The sequence below is a fragment of the Mauremys reevesii genome, linkage group 2 (genome assembly GCF_016161935.1).
Source record: "Mauremys reevesii isolate NIE-2019 linkage group 2, ASM1616193v1, whole genome shotgun sequence".
In the NCBI taxonomy this organism is placed as follows: Eukaryota; Metazoa; Chordata; order Testudines; family Geoemydidae; genus Mauremys; species Mauremys reevesii.
The window spans coordinates 178600658-178618540 of NC_052624.1; the positions used below are offsets into that span (position 1 = coordinate 178600658).

At 40.6% G+C, this 17883-nt stretch overlaps 1 protein-coding gene across 3 annotated transcripts in view; it reads right to left on the minus strand.

Moving 5' to 3' along the window:
- The window catches only part of JARID2 (jumonji and AT-rich interaction domain containing 2), a 183164-nt gene that overhangs the window by 58360 nt on the left and 106921 nt on the right, over positions 1-17883 (minus strand). For all 3 annotated transcript variants that reach the window (XR_005594478.1, XM_039525970.1, XM_039525971.1), the window contains exon 4: positions 4899-5075. Coding sequence is in view for 2 of the 3 variants with exons in the window: in XM_039525970.1 (XP_039381904.1) it covers positions 4899-5052 (154 nt within the window). In the remaining variant the exon portion in view is untranslated. The remainder of the gene's footprint in view (positions 1-4898; positions 5076-17883) is intronic.

The following is a 17883-nucleotide window of genomic DNA, read 5'->3' on the forward strand; positions in this document are numbered from 1 at the left end:
ACAAAGCCCCAAATATCGGGACTGACCCTATAAAATCGGGACATCTGGTCACCCTAGTTGTACCTCATGCATATATTCCAAAATATAAAATTCAGTGCAGAACAAAACTGAGTAGCATAATTTGCATTCAACCACACATTCAGGATTCCCATGCAAACATTCAGAAACACGGACATTCACAAGTGATGCTACTTATGGCATAGCTCACAGGAACAATACACTGAGTGATGCATTGAAATGAAGAATAATAAGCACCCCCTGATCTCTTACAGGGAATTTGTTACTACGAGTCTATATATGTACAGAGAATCATTTTGCCAAATTACCCATTGCAAATTGAGAACTGAAGTGTTCTTCAGTGTTTTTCTTTTTTCTTTTCTTTTTTTTTTTTAAATAAAGAAACAGGATGCCCTAAAATCCAACATAGTATTTGCAGTGATGTCTCCTTGCCTAATCTACATTAAGAGTGAAAATGTATTTGCCAGAAAGGTTTTTAAATATGACCCTTCCAAGAATAGTTTTTTTCTCCTCTGCCCAAAAGCCCTAATAGTAACAGTTTTACAAACCATATTCTAGACACATTTCAGAACATGGTTTATAACTGTTTCGGATACTGTTAGGCCCAGTTTGCACTGGCCAAGGAAATAGTTTTTATGGAGAAAAGTTGAGCTTGGATGACTGAAGCATATTGAGAACAAAAGTGACCTCAGATAAGGGAGTGCCACATTCACAGTTCTCTCCGTTTTTGACAATTTTTTTTAATTGAGGTCAGAAATACGGAATCCTGAAATCTTTACATTTGAAGAAATTAGCCAATCACTACTTTAAGCTTCTTAGTTTGCTACAAGAGAATTGTTGTGATTCTCCCATTTTGGGGAGTTTGCAAACATTTTAAACACATTGCACATCTAGGCACTGCCAATTATGGAGGTATGTGCTCAAGGTCAAAATGAGTGAATGGTTCAGCTGAGATTAAAATTCAGTCTCCAGAACTTCTGTTCTAACCACTGCAACACAGAAACTCCTTTGTTTTCCATAAATTAATGCTGAAATTCACCACAAAATTCTATAATATGTATCAGGAAGCCTGAAGTTAAAAGGCAACCACATGATTTTAAAAGAATAGAAAGACCATTGATGCACATTCTATACATCTATTTCAACCATTCTAAAATATTATAACAGCAAGAGTGATTATTTTTTTATTCTCACTAAAGATTCATCTGGTCTCTTAGCTGGTAAGATAGTCTTTGAAGTCAGCTGCAGAGTGGAAATCAAAGTTTCAGAGTAGCAGCCGTGTACTCCTGTTTTTTTTTAGTGGAAATCAAGTGATTCAATTGATTAGTTTTTAGCTTTCACCATTTTAACCCTTGGTGTGAATCCTAAAGCAATTAAAATCACTCTGACTGGGAGCTCAATGCCACGTTTAGCTTTAGGGCTTACTCAAAACATCCCCCCCCCACACACACGAAAAAAGTCATTGGTATTTTTCAATTTGGTAGAGATTTTACAAACTATATGTAGCACTTGTTTGTGCTTTAGTCCATGAACATGAGATTTACAAGAATTATCACTTTTATTCTATGTTACTGTTCACAAGCAACTACAAATTCTCTCCTTTAGAGGAAATGCTGCTAAGCTCATATTAACCAATCTGCTCTTTTGTCTGGCTCATCTTGCTGATACACATTCAAAAATAATTTAAAATTCCCATAAACAATACTAAGACAAACTGTATCTGGTGTGTATGGTGACAAATTACTCCACAAGATGCACCTGAAACTGTACAAAGGACTCCTTTTCACCAAATATTAATGTCTGACCAAAACAAAAAGCCAGGAAAAGACTCCGCTATTATCATCCAAGTCTTTAACAGGGGCTGCTGCAAACTCATTTTAACATCTGCTAGACTCTCCCCTAATCAGTTAGTGGTACCAATTTTTAAAAGCACAGCTCCACCATTTTCCCTCGTGGCAACTGCACCAATCTCTCAGAAAACAGTTTAACCACAAAATTATTGCTGCCTGCACTTTGATATTGCGTCAGGGACAAAGCCTGTCATCCTACTGCATATTTCTCTCTCCACTCTAGCATGAAGGTTTGGGGGGGGAAGGTGGAGGAGGAAACACTTATCTCCCTATACATTCTCCTACTTTATATCACAGCTAGATATTCACAGTGTGATGGAAATATCAAGAAAGTGGGAATATAACAATACACGTAATAGTGCAGCAGTGTAGGAAGAGAAGCCAATTTACTCATTCCTCTAATACAAGTAAAACTAATTCACATGTATAAAAGTTTCTAATGTGTGTGTATTTTCTACTTAGGCAACACCACTGAACAAAAGACTCCACAGTTTACAAAAACATACAAATAGTCTGTAAGAACTGAGCACACAACACATCATATTACTGCTACAGGCCAGTACAATCATCGTGGTAAATGATCATGTTATCCTGGAAATTTAATGGGCGTCCTGTATTTATTAGGAAGCAATTATTTGACACTATCTAATGACACTAATCAAGCTTTGAACCTTTGCTGCTTTATGTCACAGCAAAGGTTTAACATTTTCAGGCCTATAGTGTTTGTCTACACATAGTACTGTAAAAACAAAAGACTAATCCATTAAAAATTGACTCTCATGCTAGATTAAGCTCAACTGGGGCAGCCATTCCCATCTGCTTTTGCGTGTGGTCTCATTTGAAACAGACATGACAGCAACAAATATGACAGACACTGAAAACTTAAGGAACTCTCAAACAAGGTAGCTTTTAATACACAAAGCACCTTCTGGGGGAGATTATGTTTCATCACCTTTGACAAAACATTTCACATAATCCCTCATGTACTATATAAAGGTCTTCAGCATAACTATTAATGCATAAGCCTCACTTATATTGACTCTGATTAGTGATGAAGAGTATCAAATCAATATTAAGGGTGAAAATAATTAACACTTTACCCCCAACTGAGGGTTCAGGTGAGTCTGGTTTCAAGCTAATTTCAAAGTGGCTGCACTTCAGGGAATTCTCAAAGAAAATGTGCTAATGTACAGTAACCCTTCTGGCACAACATACGCAGCATGTATTTAAAGCCCTGCATCTTACAGAGCAGAGAGTCTCATTTGCACTATGCACAATTCTGTACTTGTTAATTCTGCACTTTGATGCAAGGTGTAAAGTTTGGATCCTACAAATCAAAGGTGTTCAGATCCAGGCCTTTTACAACACTAAAATTGTTGCTAAAAACTTGTGAACTGTAGTATGGCCAGGTATCCTTTTCCCTTCTATTTCTGTGCAACTGGCCCCAAAACAGAGAAATAAAACTTACCCTTCACTTAAGATGGTTATAAGAAACACAAAGTGCCACACCTAAAAAAAGGCCTAATAGAGTATACCCAGAAACTAGTGCCCTGGGGAGGGGGCGGAGGGGTTCCACTGGTTTTGTGACCAGGTGGGTGGATGCATGCATGAGGGAAGGCAGAACACGCAGAAACTGAGAACACACAGAAGAGAGTGACAGAGACAGAGGCAAAAAGCAAGAAAACCAAGAAACAGCCTGTAAGCATAGTGTGGCCCTGGAAAACAGCTAGAAGGAAGATGTTTGGGTCTGATGCTAGCTAAAGAGGCTTGGGTGGCAAGCTACAGAACTGCTCCTTTTGTTCTTGGTTCCTCCTGCTTTTGGAGAAGCAGAATTTTGTACAGTCCTTATAAATAAACCAGATTGCACCAAAGTACCAGACTCCATCCATTTCTACTTCCAACCAGAACATCCCCCGAGTCCTGAACTTTAACTAGCTGCTTGGGTCAAGAAGAGGCAATACCACCTTTGATCCTACAAACAGTTCCTCATAAAGAAAATTCTTGTGCAAAATGGGAATGAGACAGCAAGATGCAGAGAAGCCTGGATCTCCTAGTGTTTTCCTCAGAAGGAAGAAAGCAAAGAACCCAGGTGCCGCCAGCAATGGCCACTTCCCTGGAAAGCCGGCTATGACAAGGAGTTTGTGCCCTTCTGCAGAGAAGAGGGAAAGGATCCGGCAGACATTGCAGGACCAACTCTTCATAGCAAAGAGCTGTTGTGGAAGGGAATGGGGAAATACAGAATGTGTTTATTGTGGTGAACAGCCCAGATTTAATATAGGGCAATGCTGATGTCTATTGGACCATGTGGGCTTTGGTGGTAGTGGGACATGGCAGCTAAGGTTCTTTTCATCCTGGCTAGTAGGCTTAGTCCTGAGGTTAGTAGGTGTTGAGCACATGTTGTGGTGACACACACCGATTAGTTTATCTGGATATGACTGACAACCATATGAAGAAAATAGATTGTGACTAATGCACGGCTGATGATATGCAAAAAAATAAATAAATGTAGGGGTGAAGTCCTACGTCCTGACAAGGCTAACACTGCAGCTTAGAAACTCAGCTGCAACTGTGCTAGCAACATCTAACATCTGAAATTAAAATGCTCCCTCTTGGATATATTTTGGTAACATTTATTGATTATTTTGGTTTTTATATTTAAATTAATAACATTAAATTATTCCAGATTAAATATTTAAGTAAAGGCAGCTAGGAAATGCCAAACAACAGCATCAGGGATTAGCAAAACTGTTTTCACCATATAGCTCTAACCAGCTCCCTGGCTACTCATTTGTATTTCTCCCACAGACTGACAGAATTGCAGCCTCTAGACAGAAGCTGGATAAAAGGGAAGATGCAAACCATTTTCATAGTATGGACAGTATCAGTTTTCTCCCAGATGTGAAGTCACTGCAGGGCTGAGAATATAATTCAGTTCTTAGAATTCTTTACGAGGCAGCGTCCCCCGCAACCCCCACCCTCTCTTCTCAACTGTATGCTGCAGGAAGACAGACAGAATGATTTAGGACCTACCATGCCCGTTTGGAACATGCTTGTGTGTTTTTCCTTTCCTGGGGGTTGACTGGCATGAAGATGAAGCATTGTTTGTGGCTGCCTTTGTATCCTCTGTCTCCTCGTCCTCTTCTTCATCCTCCTCCTCGTCCTGAGAGCTTCCAAAATATACCATGTTGCTGGGCAGCGCTGGAGAACCTGATCATTATGAAGAAAAGGCTCATTAATGTCATTCCATTATTCCTCTGAGCTACCAGCATTAATCACAACCTAATTTAGTGTTAAACATAGCGGAAAGAGGAGGTCAGACTAATGCATGCCTTCAGTTTTAGTAATGCTATTAGAAAAGGGATGTATACAAAGGCCACACTTCCAGACTCTATTACTAAGTTAAACCAAAAAAAAAAAAAGTTATTCTTAAAAGCCCAGATTAACAGTCCTATTTATTCAACAAAACACTTAAGCACATGCCTAAAGCTGAGCATGTCTCTAAGTGCTTTGCTGAACAGTGGTGGTCTTAGCCATGTGTTTAAATGCTTTGCTGAATTGGGGCCAAAGAGTATGGATAAACTAACCCATAGGCCAGGAACACTTTGAAGTAATAATACTTTGTATTTATAGTGCTTCCCAGCTGTAGATCTCAAAGCACTTTACACAGATGGGTTATTGTCTCCATTCTACCGACAGAAAAAAACAAGGCACAAAGAAGTCTAAGTAACTTGCCTATGTTCACCCAGCAGGTCAATGGTAGACAGTGGAATAGAATCAAGATGTCCTGATTCTCTGTCCACTACCCAGTCCTCTGGCTATGCTCCCTCCCAGATCTCCTATATGTCATAAGATGTGCCATCTCATTTGACTTGCACACAAAAAGGACAAATATTTTTAAATGTACCAGTCAGTAAGACACATATGAGAAATAAAAAGTGCAGTGAATAACAAGCCAGGATTAGATTTTAAATGAATACCCTGGCACAGCATTACCTTTGTGTATGTGTAATGTGAGTGTATGGGGTTTCCGGTAGGTACTACTCAAGGATACAGGATTGTCTCCCTCTAGTAGCTACTTTACAATACACAAATACTATTGACACCTAAAGAACAACCTCCCATCTTCCTTGTTAGAGGTGTGATCTTGAGATAAGAGTCCCCAGCAGGGACAGATGCCCAAGGGCTATTCTATGCAGCTATGCACACAAAGGTTTATTGGTGTTCCAAAAAAAGAAAAAAAAAATCTCCATGGAAATGGAGCTTATTAATGTACTACTGTCCTATTGCTAAATAAGAGTGGGAAGTTCTGCAGAGCTGCAAAAAGTAGTTTACCATTTGGTCTGAGAGCCCTTCCGCAAACCCTTTTGATGGTAAACTCTTTGGAGCTGCTATTATGCTTGTTTAATTTTTGGTGCCTTGTTCATTTGTTGTGACTTGCTGTAAGTTGCCACGTAGTTTCTGCACTATATGCATTGTTATAAAAACCTACAGTTTATTCGAGTTAATCCTTGGGTTTAATGTTTCCTGGCTCAACTGGACATCAGGAAAGTGTTTCTCACTACACAAATTATGCTGGAAGGGGATGGTGAACCTATACAAAGTATCTGTGACGCCTTGGAAAGAGTGGCTGGAAACATCAACCTTGTGTTGAGGATCACGTGATTAGCACTACAACCTTGGTCTCCTCAGAAGTAAAAATATATTTTGGAGTTTGACTGCTCAGCAGTTCTGAAGGCAACTTGTTTTCTAGGAAGAAACCCTATTTCCTCTGTTGGGCCTCACCTAACTACATCATCATCAGAGTTGGGAACAGCAGCAAGAAACACCTGCTTCCAATAGCAAGAGTAGCCCTAAGAGGATCTGTAGGGGGCCTGCCACCTGTATCCCTTACAAACATTTCTGGCAGAAGCCAAAGAAGAATCACTCCTCTCCCCAAAACAGACGAGAAGCCGAGGGGCAGGGAGTAGCTGCTCATGTGGGGAGAAGGTGAGTGTGGCTGTCAAGACGCCAGGGCTTACTGCACTGAAGACACCCGGGCTTTGACCACACATAACAGTCTCTGGCCTCAACTTCTTTAGCAACCCTTGGATCTGCTGTGGGAGGGCACCAAGCAGCTACCTTTCTCCCTCCCCAGCAGCCTTACCCCTAACATGAGAAAAAGGCGGTGAGAGCACAACTAGGGTACCCTCTTGGCAGTGGATCAAGACCTGTAGCCAGGGGAAGAGCCTGAGGTCAAAGGCTGCTACATAGGACCACACAGACGGAAGCAGTTAAGTGGGTTCAGCTGCTCACTTCAGCTTGCTCTCACTCCCCCTATATACCCATCTCCTCACCTCCCACCCAAACATCTCCTCTTCACTTCATCACTATACACATGCGTCTCCACATCTATTCCGGTGGGCATGGTGATTTGCTCATAGATATCTGCTAGACTAGAGACAGCACAGGTGATGCTATCTCTTCCTTACGGCTGAGGCTGCCTTTAGAAGCAAGAGCTAAAGCCCTGCCTGGTGGCAGCCGGTGCTGTCCCTGATACCACTTACTGGCCAGCAGTATGGGGTAGGTAGTACCAGCAACACCCAGCACAGGATGGTGCTTTTCTCTGCAAAGAGATTATAATATTATGTCTGTCTCTCACACACACACACACACACACACCCCTCTCTCTCCTGGTCTACTGCATATCCTGACCATCACATTTCTACAGAATGAGGATCAGCAAAAACAGGATTCCAGATGTGCTTGAAAGCATGAAAATTGAAGCAGCTAACAAAAAATGAATAGGGCATTTTTCTGCAAGACAGGAACTTTCTGTCACACCATAAGCAATCATCTGAAGAGGAGGAGAGGTGTTGGGAGGGAAACAAACAATTCCTTTTGGTCTGGCCCAACTCTTCTGCAGTAACTGTCTCAAGGACGCAATAACCCTAGGACAGTTCTGAATGAAAAAGACACTCCCCCTTTCTCTTCCCTCCACACTAGTCTGCAATATGGATCCAAGAATTACTGGCTCTGCATGTTGTGGCAACTCACCCCATGAAATCAGTTTCAAGGACCACTAGCTTGATGCCATCACCACATAAACCCAGGCAGGAAAACAAAGTTACTGTACATTCTGAGATGCCAGTTTTCAAAAATGTAATAGCTGCTGCCTTCATTGATTCAATTTAATGCTCAAAACACACCAAGCTATGAAGCCTGTAAAATTTCAGAAGAAGGAGAATACTTAAAGAAAGTCAATTAGCAAAGACAGCTTTTAAATAAGATACCAACAAAAATAAAATAAATAAATAAATAAATAATGCACATTTTACAAAAACAAAACAGAGGTGGCTGAATATGAATACCCAAATCCACATGCACCTCAAGCTTTTAGCATTTTTGGATCTGGATCCATATGTTATTGATCAGTCCCACATTTACTGTGCGTTTTTCCTCTCTGACTACAGAACAGGCAAACTGTTCTTCAGGGAAGAAATTAAATCTAACTATATGTGAGCACAGCACCTAGCAGTGTTGATAATATAATAGCAATAATAACCCCACTTCAGCTCAAAGCTCATTATTGTAGAGTACGAATTTGCTCTAAAAAGGAGGGAAGGGTTAACCCAGTGGAGAGCACAGCTATCGCCATCTTTCTTGGCTCCATTCATTCTATAAACATGCCATCTCTAGTTGGAACACTTTTTTAATTATTTTCAGTTGCGAACTGTGAACAACAAGGGTTAAACCACATTCCTCTGACAGCTGAGATTGGTTGGGGAGTATACTTCCAGCCCAGGGAAATTAGACTAGCAGTTTCCAATAATACAGTAGAATTGCACTAATTCTCACTTCACTAATCTAGCAAGTCTAAAGTATAATACATCAGAGAAAACCTATTGTTCTCCCCCACCTTTCACCAGAGATTTATTAAGGTGACCTGCAAAAAAGAAATAAAAGAACTTATGCGCTTTTTAGATTTTTTTTAATTTACTATTATGTATAGAGAAGGCAGAGAAGGATTTTTATTTTTAATTTAGGAAGGGTTGTTTTTTTTTCCTGCTTCCTGTTTACATTAAACATTCAGGTTCTGTCTAGGCTAGAAAACATGGACTTTTCTACACCTAAGGTTGTCCTGGTTTGACTTAAGGTGTGATTTAAAATCAGTTTAGTTAAACAGATACAAAAGGCTCTTATGACCCCTCTTATTCTGATTTAAATCAGGTTTATTTCAGCTGAGTATATCAGGAATCAGTTTAAAGAGATAAACTACTCTTAAGCCAAAGTATCTCCCAGTACTAAACTCCACTTGCACAATCTTTTTCCCTGGCAAGATATGGAGTCCTGCAGATATAATCTTCTTCTGTGGGGGAGCCTCAATCTGCTAATTACTGTGAAAAATAACAATTGCTTTGTCTTCACTAGGATTTCGCCTTGTGTTAACTAACTTCACACACCTTTTTTCCTACTGAAAATGGGCCATGGGTTTGCTGTTCTCAGGTTTCCACTGGAACAATATGCATGACAGAAACTTAAATGACTAAAATGTTTCTTTCAAAGAAAGAAACAGCATCCACCCAATCAGATAGCCCACAAGAGATATTTTACAGGAACTACTTAATGCGAGTTTTAATTGATCATCATTATGTTAACAGTGAGTTCTGTCTAGCAATTTCCTGGATATTTTGTCTTTTACTACAAAAGGACTGCAAATAACAGACATAAGAACATAAGAACGGCCATACTAGGTCAGACCAATGGTCCATCCATCACAGTATCCTGTCTCCTACAGTGGCCAAGCTTTGGGAGTGTGCAGAAGAGGCAATTGGAGTGATCCACCCATCTTCTCTTCTCAGCTTCTGACAGTCAGAGATTTAGGGTCGCTCCAAGCACAGGCCTGAATCCTTGTCCATTTTGGCCTAAGAGCCACCGAAGAGCCGATCCTCCATTAATTTATCTAGTTCTTTTTTTTAGCCCATTTATACTTTTGGCCATCACAACATTCCATAGCAATGAGCTCCCCAGGTTAATTGTGCATTGTGTGAAAAAATACTCTCTCTCCTTTCTATTAAACCTACTGCCTATTACCTTCATCAGGTGACTGCTGGTTTTTGTTTGGTTGGGGGGAAAAGTAACATTTCTCTATTCACTTTTTCCACACCATTCATGATTTTATAGACCTCTATCATATTCCTCCGTAGTCGCTTCTTTTCTAAGATGATCAGCCCTTATCTTTTTAGTCTTTCCTTAATGGAAGTTAGTCTGTACCCTTGATCATCTTTGTTGTCCTTCTCTGAACCTTTTCCAGGTCCACTGTATCGTTTCAGAGATGGGGCGACCAGAACTGGACACAGTATTCGAAGTGTGGGCACACCATGGATTTATATGGTGGCATTATGATATTTTCAGTCTTATTTTCTATCCATTCCCCAATAGTTCCTAGCATTTTGTCAGCCTTTTTGACCACTACTGTGCACTGAGGTGAAGTTTTCACAGACTCCAAGATCTCTTTCAACGGCTAATTTTGAACTCATCTCTTCCGGTTCTTTTATTAAAAATGAGCTAAATGTGTTTTCAGGTAATCTGCCAACATCTGTGGTTTCACAATTACATTTCTCTCTTTCTTGTAAGTGTTTTCCTCTTGTCTGATGTTCTGTGAAAGATCTACACAAAGGAAACTGACTATATAGGGGAAACAATGAAACTGACTATACACAAAGTGTTGCCTAATGTACAAGTAAAGAAGCTAATTGTTATTTAATCTCTTTCAGTTAGAGTCATCTTAAGTGTTATTTGTATAACAATAGGAATAAAAAAAGTCATACGGAAGTGTGATTTTTAAATTATGTATTTCCTTTAATAATCCTCAGAGCAAAATGTTCAAAAAAATGTGCACATTTTTTCATATGCAAAACTTAGGCCATGTCTACACTGCCAGTTTACAGTGCTGCAACTTTCTCACTCAGGGGTATGAAAAAACACCCCCTGAGTGCTGCAAGTTTCAGTGTTGTAAAGTGGCAGTGTAGACAGTGCACTAGTGCAGGGAGCTGCACTCCAGTGCTGGTAGCTACTCCCCTTGTGGGGGAAGGTTTTTTACAGCACTAGGAGACCCAGCGCTGGTGCGACGACTACACAGCCACGTTAAAGCGCTGCCATGGCAGCGCTAACATTGCTCATGAAGACATGCCCTTAAGCTTGCATATAATTCAATGTGCATATGTAAGTAGGGGGTTTTGAACTCAGGCAGCTACCTACACTACTTGCACACACCTACGCTGCAACCTCAGAAGAAAGTGGCTGATGTAATAAAACAAATTATACTCTCTTTTTGGCAAGTTTAAAAGAAAAATGTGAGTATTAATATTTTTGATTTGTGGAATGTTCAATTCCCCTCCCCTCAAAAATAAAAGATACTGTTTCCTATGAAATTACAGGCATTTTTGCCTCAAATTATGTAAGAGCATTAACAAAGCTGAAAAAAAAAACCATGAATTTGGGTCAGAGCTATGGACTCAGGAGTATGGAAAGAGTCTCTGTTTTACCAAAAGCAGTATTTTGTTACTCTTCAAAAATTAGCTGGCAGTGTTTCTGCAATGTTTACTGAAGTGTAAACCAAATGTTTTCATCTGGACAGAAATCAAATTGTGGTATGTTACAACCACAACAGAAATCATTTCAATCCAACAGCCTTCTCTCTAATTTGGGCTGCGGTTTCTGTAAAATTGGATTCTTCTTCCTCAATTATTTACACAGACTCCCCCTTAAGCCCCCTTCTCTTATTTCTTCGAACAATTAAACATAGCCCAGCTGTGCTTTTGAAAAACACTAAAACAATTTAAGCCGTCACAGTGATTTAAGAATGAGGCAGGTCAAGGTATGTGCGCCTTAAGCCTGACCCAATAAATATGTGGCATGCCAAATACTACACTACTGGCTTTTTGTGAAGGTTTGGTTTTTCCCTGCCTTTGACATAAGGCCCCATTTTGGGGCAGCATACAGGTGGAAAATCTTGCCTTCTGAATAGGGCTGACATGCCTGCACCTCTGTGCTAAACATACAGGGCCAAATTCTCATTTACAATAAGGCCCCCTTTATGCTGCTCTGACAGGCAGTGTAAATGGTCCTTAAAGGGAGAGTAAACTTAATTTATACCCATATTTTATGGCCCTTTTATACTGTGAGGGTGGCATAATGGAGCCTTATTGAGAATCAGATATGTAGCCTCCAAAGGGAAGAGCAACTATATTTCATTTATTTAATTCCGCATGCAGGAATAATCAAATGGGACAGAGAGTTCTCTAGTGTCTGAATAACTTGGAGACGCGTATATACAAAGTGTGCAAGTGAGGCAAGGAGCAAATATGCACAGTGCCCTTCAAATCATGCTCCCTCCATCATCACTGGACCATGAACTGCCTGGTGTTATAGCTATGACATACAGCCCAATTTCTCCTTTTTTCCTTTTAAAGCAGCTTGTGAAAGCAGTGGAGCATGGGACAATTGTTTATCCTTCGGGGGAAGGAGAAGGGGAAGGGAAAGCTAGAGATCAATGGGAATTTTCAGAACAAAAATAATTTTAATCTTTCTGGTAGATGAGAGAGACACAGACACAAGGTAGGAAGTAGGATACTGGATGGTAAAAAATAAACAGGGGGACTTGTATAAGATTTCTTATCTGAAGATCTCAAAGCAATTAGAGCAATTTTACTCCAACCTTTATGGTTGAACAATTTCTCTCTCTCATTCACATGCGCGCGCACGCACACACACACAAACTTAACACTCCTTCCACCATGATCAGATCACTATGAACAGGATTTGGACTTCAGCTGGAGTGCCACCAAGACTGCTCTCCCTGATGCTTCCACAAATACTAACTGGCTATTTTATACAGGAGGGATCTTTGTTCCATCATCAACCTCTCTCACTGCAGAAGTGCAGAGCAGCTGCTTGTGCTTGGTTCAAAATCATGCACAGTTGCCAGCATTTTTCCCTCCAAGGGACAATTCAACAAAAATGTTGCGATTCTGATAATTCACTAGATCCTTGGCTGCCAGAAGGTTTTACTTTCTCATGAACTGTAGGTTATTTAACTAGTGACTCCAGAGCAACCAGCAATACAGGTGACCTATCAAAAAAACAAAAATTGCTTGCTGCTGTCACCACCCATCCTCCCCCTGCCAGCTGAGCAGGGATCTAGGGGTGTAGGGGTGACGGGGGCAGGATGTTGGAAAGAGAACTGAGCTCTGGAGGTGAGTAACTGGGGCAGGGTGGGAAAGGGAGAGCCACACTCTGGGGGCAGAGGGGTAACTGGGGCAGGGGAGAGAACATCACGCTCTAGGGGTGCGGGGTGAGTGGGGCAGGGAGAGCTGCGCTTGGGGCAGAACAGGGGAGCCGCTGGTACCTCTCTCCACTGGAGCTGTTCCTGAGTGCTCCACTGCTCCTCCAGGCTGCAGCGGCAGCTGCAGCTCTTCTACACACCCCCAGTGGCAGAGACTGGTTATTGCAGGTGACTGGACTTTAAGCATCCGGTCAGCAGTCTTGACTGGACACTGCTAGGTTTCCTTTTTGACTGGAATTCCAGTTGAAAACCGGACACCTGGGAAGCTTAAGCTGACAGCATTTTAACCATGTGTTGTCCAATCTGTAGACCTTTACTATATAATAAAGGAAGTAGGGTGGACACAGGCTCCATTTTCAACAAAATCATTTGTTGGTTATCTTTGTAGTATGAATGTTCTCAAAACTCAGGTTATAAAATGTCAAACAAGGAAACACAGTAAGAAAGGAACATACATTGAAATGTTCTAACCCATGCCACACTTGTGCAAGACCCTTGCTGGTATAACCTACCATTCTCTTTTCTCATTTCTATTTATTGTTCTCATTCTTCTCTTTGAAAGACAGCATCAAATTTTACTTTGCTCTCCATTCTAGTACTCCTTTACTTCCTGCATGCTCTTCTCCAAGTTCCCCTTGTCTTGCCATAGTTCTTCCTCCCCACTCTAGCATTCAGCACTTATACGAACATTAACTAGCTACTCATCACAGAACCCATGCAGGTACATTACCTCCCATTTTAAAAATAGGGAAGCTAAGGCAGAATGAATAAGTGACCTGACCATATCAAAGCGATAGAGGGAACTAGTCTCAGAACTAGGATTGGTTTAGAATTAGAACTCATTCTCGTACATATTCCACCAGACCATGCTTCTTATGCTACTAAGCTATTCCTCTTTGTGGTCAGAGGTTACTGTTGCTGCTCAGCAGAAGAGCTATCTCCAGCTGCAGGTTGGCAGCCAAGAGGGAGTTTGAACTAGCCCTGGCACCATTAGTAGCAGCACATATGGCATGTGGAAGGACGGACACGGAATGGGGGTTGGGAATAATTGTTATATTTCCTAACATTTTCACATTGACAATAGACATCAAACCCTGGAACCTGGTTTGCATTTTCATGTCTGTCATCACATGATGGGGGAGAGATTTTTTGTTCCTTTAAAATTAAAGTAAAAAATAGCCATAACATTTCTAGAATTACAAAAATCAGAGGGTTCACAGATATGGGCTTACGAAGGCCAAAACCACAGTGACATCAATACCTCTATTAAGTAGTGAAATGTTATTCCCATTTTACAAATAGGTATTGAAAGTCTAATTGGCTTGCCTATAGTCCTACAGTGAGTCAGTGGTACAGACGGGAGGAGAACCCAGAACACCAGCCCCGCTTGTTACTAGAATCAAGTCAATTTCACGTTGCTGCAGCAATATATGAACAGCAGCAGAAGCAGGCACTGACGTCGTTCATGTGAATGCAGGTCAGGGGGCAGCGTAAGTGAGAATCTTGATTCCTCTGCAGCACTTGGGAGGCTACAGAGTAGAGAAAAAATAGAAAGTTCCTTCTGCCTTCTAGCTGCATTTCTAATTTATCAAACATCTTCCAGCCAGAAGTTGGTATGAAACATAGAAGTCTGGACAGCATCCTAGCAGAACACCTATCAACTGCAGAAGGAGGGAGGTTAGTAGACTTTCATCACTCGTACCTCACTACTATGGTTTCCACCATTATCTTGTATATGCTCTTCTGGCTAGTGTGTGCTTTGTAAGTTTTTAAACCTCTACCATTACAGTGTAAATTAATGCTTTATTCTTCACTTCCTGTCCTAAACCACTGTTAACAATGCACAGCACCATATTTTACCGGTGGGTGAAGTGATCCCATATACAACATATATTTATTTTTCATACCACATATGAGAAAAGCTCTATCTATGGCAGAGCACTGTGTATTAGTCTGAATTTTGAAAAGGGCTTTAGGATTCTCTGGGATGAAAGGTGTTCTATACAAATGTAATATCATTAACGGAATGGTTCAAGCAATTAAAATCTGTTCACTTCAAAGCTTACACAAAAGATACAGGATTAATTCTTATTATTTCTTGTCATGCCAACAGCCCAACTTCAAATGCCCAAATCATTTAGTACCACAAACCAGTTATGAAAATTGCCTTTCAGTTTTTTTTAAAACTACCTCAAGTCTTCATGTTGCAATTTCTTGTATTTTAGAATTAAATCAATCAAGGTTATGAAGCAATTAAAAATCTTCTCTTCCCAAAGTGTCTGCATTTTAATGCCCTCCTTTCATAACTATATTGGTAAACCTGCCATTTGATTGGAATGATCTTATTTGGCTTTCTTTAAGCTGTCTGTATAGTTCTTATGTAGTCCCTAATAGGCTGAAGTTGGAAGTGACAGAGGAGGAGAAAGACCTGGCTGCACTGGTTGATCACAGGATGACTATGAGCCACCAAAGTGATGCAGCTGTGAAAAAGGCTAATGCAGTCCTAGGATGCATCAGATGAAGTATTTTCAGTAGAGACAGGGAAGTGTTAGCGCCATTGTATGAGGCACTGGTGAAATCTCATCTGGACTACTGTATGCAGTTCTGGACTCCCATGTTTAAGAAAGATTAATTCAAACTGGAACAAGTGCAGAGAAGGACTGCTAGGATGATCCGAGGAATGGAAAACCTACCTTATTATTAGAGGAGACTCAGAGCTTGGCTTGTTTAGCCTAACCAAAAGAAGGCTGAGGGGAGATATGATTGCTCTCTATAAATATATCAGAGGGATAAATACCAGGGAGGGAGAGGAATTATTTAAGTTAAGCGCTGATGTGGACACAAGAACAAATGTATATAAACTGGCCATCAACAAGTTTAGGCCCAAAATTAGATGAAGGTTTTTAACCATCAGAGGAATGGAAGTACTGGAACAGCCTCCCAAGGGGAGCAATGGGGGCAAAAAAACCTGACTGGCTTCAAGACTGACCTGGATACATTTATGGAGGGGATGGTATGATGAGACTGCCTACACTGGCATGTAGCCGATCTGCAACCGCTAGCAGCAAATATTTCCAATGGCTGGTGATGGGACACTAGATGGGGAGGGCTCTGAGTTACTACAGAGAATTATTTCTCAAGTGTCTGGCTGGAGGTCTTACTCTCAGGGTTTAACTCAGGGGTAGGCAACCTATGGCACGGGTGCCGAACGTGGCACGCGAGCTGATTTTCAGTGGCACTCACACTGCCCAGGTCCTGGCCACCAGTCCGGGGGGCTCTGCATTTTAATTTAATTTTAAATGAAGCTTCTTAAACATTTTAAAAGCCTTATTTACTTTACATACAACAATAGTTTTGTTATATATTATAGACTTATAGAAAGAGACCTTCTAAAAATGTTAAAATGTATTACTGGCACGTGAAACCTTAAGTTAGAGTAAATAGATGAAGATTTGGCACACCACTTCTGAAAGGTTGCTGACCCCTGTGGTCTGACTGATCGTCATATTTGGGGTTGGGAGTGAATTTCCTCCCAGGTCAGATTGGCAGACACGCTGGGGATTTTCCTCCGCAGCCTGGGGCATGGGTCACTTGCAGGTTTAAAGTAGTGTAAATGGTGAATTCTCTGTAACTTGAAGTCTTTAAACTATGACTTGAGGACTTCAGTAACTCAGCCGGAGGTTAGGGGGTCTATTTCAGGAGTGGCAAGGTTCTATGGCTTGCATTGTACAGGCAGTCAGGCTAGATTATCATGATGGTCCCTTCTGACTTTAAAGTGTGTGTGTGGGAGGGGGGCGGATAGGGGGTTAGTTTAAAAAGGTTATGACACACACAGAGGAGATATGCCCTGTTAAGCTACCAGAGGATGGAGACACCAGGCCACTACATTTTCCACCCAGGAAAATGACAACAGTCAAGGGGTACACCACAGCAGAAGGGATAGAAAATTATTTTTTTCTTCACTTTTTATTTAAAATGTTAATCATTTTATTTTATTTAGATTATAATCAGTTTTTCTTTTTTAAACTAAGCTTGTTTTAAATGAAATCTGAATTTAATATAAACTATTTTAAGCTCAAAAAATGTATCATCTCTTAAAACCCTTAAACAACAAAAATAAATATGCTGAATCCAAGAGCTTCTATTACAAATTTGTTTTTAAAGGCTGCTTTGCTATATAAAGAAAGAATCAGCGGAAAACATCTAACTTTTGAGGTCAATCTTTATAAATATGGCACAATAGGTCATGTACTGTATTAAGGGCTTCATCCTGTGGGGGACCCAGGGTCTGTGCACCTGGGTGTAAGAGACTGTCAGAGTCATCACAGGTGTTGGGACCCAGCCTCTGACTCCAGGAGATACCATCATGTATCTCATGAGGATCATCCATTAACCCTTCTCCCTCCCACCCCCCGGGGGGTGGTCTCATACTCTTATTTTATAGTTTCTTCCTACCTGAACATACTAAAATGTACAATTACTCAGCATCTGAAAATATTAAGCTAGTTATTTCCTTAATAAATGTACATAGTTATATTGTACCCTCCTAGGTAGCAAAAAGATGGTACCAACTATAATGTAAAGGCTCTGTTTAATTGTAAATTAACATGTTTTAATAGCTATATCAACCAATGAGAATGCACCTTTCTTTAGAAAGTAACCGAAGTACAAATGAAAAGTTTATGAAAATCA